The following is a 4,726-nucleotide window of genomic DNA, read 5'->3' on the forward strand; positions in this document are numbered from 1 at the left end:
TTGAAGATATATGATAAGTGGACAAATTAGACAAGCATCCATGAACCTGTTTACATGGCAAGATCAGTACCCATCTGATGTTGCTATACGTCTCACTGTAGATATATCGAATCATTAAATACATACAAGCAAGAATGGTTGCACTGAAGCGAAGCATGAAAAGTGAAGCTAAACTAGTTCCACAGTGCAAAACTCAGAAATGATCAAAATGGCCTGCAAAATCTGTCCAAATCCTTTCTTGCCTATGAAACTTTTGTTATACATCTTACTGAATTGAAGATAATGACAAGAGGATAAAGTAGACAAGCATCCATGAATCTGTTTACATGGCAAGATCAGTGTCTATCTAATGTTGTTATACATCTCTTTGAAGATATATGACAATCTATACATAGATACACAAACACGCCCACATAAGAGAGAGAGAGAGAGATTATAACTGACATTCAATGAGTCGTGTTATACTGATGCAAGAGGGTTATGGGATAAATTTCAACAACTACAAATACAATTTTCTAAATCACGAGCATCCTCAGCTGTGAATTATTAAATACGTATACAGAAGCAAGTCTATCGCATCACAATGATTTTTTACAAGATGAGGTAATGTTGAAGTGAAGCTTAACTTAAACCTTGAAACAAAACTGATGCTGACCTATTTCCACAATTTACAACAACTCAGAAAGGATCAAAATGGCCTGCAAAATGTGTCCGAATCCTTTCTTGCCTATCAAAATTTTGTTATACATCTACTTGAAACAAGCTAATACCAGGAAATAAAAACCAGTATTCAGCTCTCAGAAAACATCAACAGCATTCACTCCTCTGTCATTATGGGGAAACTTTAAGATGTCACTAAAACGAATGGTCAGTACTTCACTAGTGCCACCTCCGTGATCTAGCAGACAGGTAGAGGTGTAAGAAGATTCAATCATTAGTGCTTTGGACCACATTTAGGAGTGTCACTTGTACTTCCCAACAGGCAATATCCCCAATTATAGTTTGTGGCTGTGTTCCCATGGAGGGTTTCCAACTTTCATACACTCCATGATGCTACTCAAATCACCACTGTCAAGATTCTTAGCAAAAAAGATTCCTTCGAAGCTTTAGCACGCTATGCTTGCTAACAAAGACAAGGCAAATTTCTACTGTAACATTGCAGTAATTTCCTCATTTTAGGGTCTTCTAAAAAGCTCCCAACAAAAAATTAGCTTCCCAAATCCAGATGATTCCACATCAGTGTATGTGGCATGACCAACTTCTTGTATAGAAATGACACTCCCATGACGAAGCAAAGATAATGAGTAGAGCTCAAATAGATGAAGTACTACGACATAGATGATAGAATCCCCAAAATTTGTTATGTTTCTTGTCTCTACATGGACTCAGTCAAGGCATCCTCAGCAGCCCCAGAAGGCTGCAATGTTAGTTGCTCCGCGATCTCCTTCAGCACTCCATAAATTTTCTGAATTTCATGTTGGGATTTGTCACCTACCAAAAATTTATGAACCACAACATTCAAATCAATCAAAGTACAATCTGGCAAATTTTTTAAACCCCTTGCCTTCATCAGTTCCTGTAACCCATTATACTTATCCCATCTTGATGCAGCAGCATAAACATTTACAAGAGGCAGATACCTTCTGCTATTATCTGGCTCCAACTCGATCAAACGTTTCCCCAAAAATTCTCCCACACTGATATCACCATGAACCTTGGCAAGCCAGATGACTGCACCCCATATGGCTGACTGATTGTCCAAGGGCATGTCCTGAATTATCTTCAACGCATCATTAGGCTTTTGGGCTCGAACAGAAAGATCAACCAAACACCAGTAATGGGCAAAGCTTGGCTTGATACCAAACACTGAGCTCATCATTTTAAAATACCGCTGCCCTTCATCAACCAAACCTGAATGAGCACAAGCAACCAAAATACCAATAAATGTAATATCATCTGGTTGCACTCCCTCATGCAGCATCTGTGAAAAAAAGCCGAGAGCTTCCTGACCCCTACCACAACTCCCCAGACCTGAGATCAATGAGTTCCAACAAATCAAATCTTTCTTCGGAATTCTCTCAAACAGTGAAACCGCTGCATCCAACAACCCACATTTGCAGTAAAAATCAACCAATGCAGTGCTCACCGGAGTCAGTAAATGCAACCATCTCCTAACCACAAACCCATGAACGGATTTGCCCTGAGAGGCTGACTTGAAAAGGGCATACATAGATAACAAAGAAACCACCGAGCAGCTATCGGGCTCCACCCCAATCTCCTGCATTTGGTGGAAAAAGCCAACAGCATTTTGAAACATTCGGTTTCGAACGTACCCATTAAAAAGCGTGGACCAGGACACAACATTCCGGTCCGGCGTGCTCCAGAACAGCCGCTCGGCTTCCTCCAAATCGCCGCTCTTAACGTACCCATCGATCAAGGAATTGTACGATATTCTGTCCCTCTCCAGCATTTCATCAAACAACTGCCTTGCAAGGGTCAGACCGTCACAGGACGCGTACATGTGGAGCAGAGAGTTGGGAATTGGCAGATGACTTAAAAATCCAAGCTTTATAGCGAGGCAGTGAAAGGCTTCTCCTTCGTGGATGGAGTCGCGGAGCTTCACAGCGGTGACTAGAAGGGGGAAGGTGCAGCGGCTGGGGCGGCAGCCCGCCAGGTGGGCTTGCCGGCAGTAGAAGGCGATGACATCGGAAGGCTGAGCGCGGCGGACGAGATTTTTAAGGATGAGGTTGGAGGCGACGGGGTCAGGGTGGCGGAGGTGGGAATGGAGGAGGAGGGCGTAGTCAAGCGCCCCCGCAGAGCGGCGGCAGTAGAGGGCGACGAGGCGGCGGGCGACGAGCTTGTCGAAGGCGGCGCCGAAGACGATGAGGAGACCGTGGGCGCGCCTGAGGTCGGAAAAGGAGGGAGAAGAGGAGTACAGGAAGGAGAGGACGGAGGCGAGGAAGTCGGAGCAGGGTTGGCGGAGACTGGAGGGCAGGTTTCGATGAGACATGGGGGAGGGAGATGGGAAGGGGTTGATGGTTTGTATGGAGTTCTTTATATGGTCATGTAGTCCCGCGGCCAGAGAGGCATCTTAAGTACTAGGGTTTGCAAGTGGATTAGATCAACCCGTCACCTGACCCGATCTAAATCTGATTAGATCAAACATAATCCGTATTTGAACACATGGGGGAAGGGTTAGATTCCAAAATTAGATCAAATCTGTCAAATTTGGGTCCTATATTTCTCAACCTAACCAGACCTGATCTGTCATCCAGGTCTAATTTGCACCATAAAAATAGGCCCAATCTCACTTGAATTCAACCCGATCTGGGCCCAAAACTTGAATTTTGTAATTCTTCTTTTCCTTCGCTCAAAATACCTTTTTCAATTCATTTAATAAATTCTCAATTAACTTAGTTTCTCTCTTTTCATCTTAACAACTCCATCTCCTCTCATTTATTTTCACTTAATTATATATGTTCAAAACAATATGCCGGATATGAAATTGGGTTATTTTAGTATAAAGGATGAGGATCGACCCACAAAGTATCTAAAAATTTTCACCTTATTTTGGGGTTCAAATAGTGAGGATGTAAATTTGGGCCTCTAAGTAGATGTGTATATAAGGTTTTATTGTGATGGGATGAGAGACATAGCCATATCAGATCACCTTCATATTTTCGTGCATATATGTTTGCAATTGTTGACCGAAAAAGTTTTATTTGATGATATAAAATAATTGAGTAAAAATTTCACTAGTCAGTTGCTTGAAGCGTGCTAGAATATTTGCAAGAAGCCAAGAACAAATCTTTCATTAAATCTCAATATAAAAAAATAAAGTTTAATTATCTAAAGCTCTGCACAAAGAGATTTAACTCCAAAAACATCTTGAAGGGCCCCCTGAATGCTCACATACAATGACAACAAATGTCAAGTTATGCTATCTCAAAAGTCAACCCTTATAATACAATGAGTCAACCCTGGCACACTTATACAGACAAAAATGCCTTCACGAGTCGACCCTAAAAGCAAAGGAGTTGATGTAGGAGCATGAGCCCAAGCATGAGGCATGCATGGAGATTGAGTCCTCTTCCTTGGGTGTGTCTAGTTACATTGGGTTCTAAAGTTTCAACGCCAAATTATATTGAGTATGTTGAGTTACGCCCTGCGCGATGCGACGATCGTAGCAGAATATCGCACGGAACGTCGTTCATCGTATGAACACGCCACGGATCGTAGAGTTCAAAATTTTTTCTAGATCCAAATTTAGAAGATCTTTGAACTCATGAGGGAGAGAAGATTAGGATCTGAAAGAGGTTGATTAAATATCATAAAAATCTGAAACAAAAATCAGAAATAAGATTTGAAGATCCCATCTTCAAACTTTGTGCGAGTGAAAAACACCACAGCCTGATGATCATAGGAGGTTCCTGTTAGAGCCGCACAAGCGTCCGGCTTCTACAGGTATTTACACGAGGACATGACTATCTGAGATTAGATCTTACTAGAGTGCTAGCTCCTTGCAAAGATCTCTCATGACTATCAAAAATATTAGAATAAAATCAGCATCATACCTCCTTGAAGAAGAACTCTTTCTTTTTCAACCTTGCTCGCGATAGAGGAGGAGGAAGCAGGAAGCTTTCACCACCGTAGAAGAAGAGGATGAAGAGGGCCTCTTGCTGCCATGGAGAAGGAGGAAGGAGAGGGCTTGGGCGTGGGAAGGAAA

The 4,726-nt window shown here is 42.2% G+C and overlaps 1 protein-coding gene across 1 annotated transcript; it reads right to left on the reverse strand.

Moving 5' to 3' along the window:
- Positions 1-1,375: 1,375 nt before the first annotated feature.
- Positions 1,376-3,010, reverse strand: LOC103697231 (pentatricopeptide repeat-containing protein At5g06540-like). The gene has a single exon (XM_008779051.4). The coding sequence runs from the start codon at positions 3,008-3,010 to the stop codon at positions 1,376-1,378; it is 1,635 nt and encodes a 544-aa protein (XP_008777273.4).
- Positions 3,011-4,726: the final 1,716 nt, after the last annotated feature.

Source organism: Phoenix dactylifera, chromosome 6 (genome assembly GCF_051530095.1).
Source record: "Phoenix dactylifera cultivar Ajwa chromosome 6, Ajwa_hap1_PhDact_Kaust_v1.1, whole genome shotgun sequence".
Classification (NCBI taxonomy): domain Eukaryota; kingdom Viridiplantae; phylum Streptophyta; class Magnoliopsida; order Arecales; family Arecaceae; genus Phoenix; species Phoenix dactylifera.

What these genes read in the sequence shown, in the direction of transcription:
- LOC103697231 (XM_008779051.4), bottom strand. Translation starts at nt 3,010, where the DNA reads ATGTCTCATCGAAACCTGCCCTCCAGTCTCCGCCAACCCTGCTCCGAC.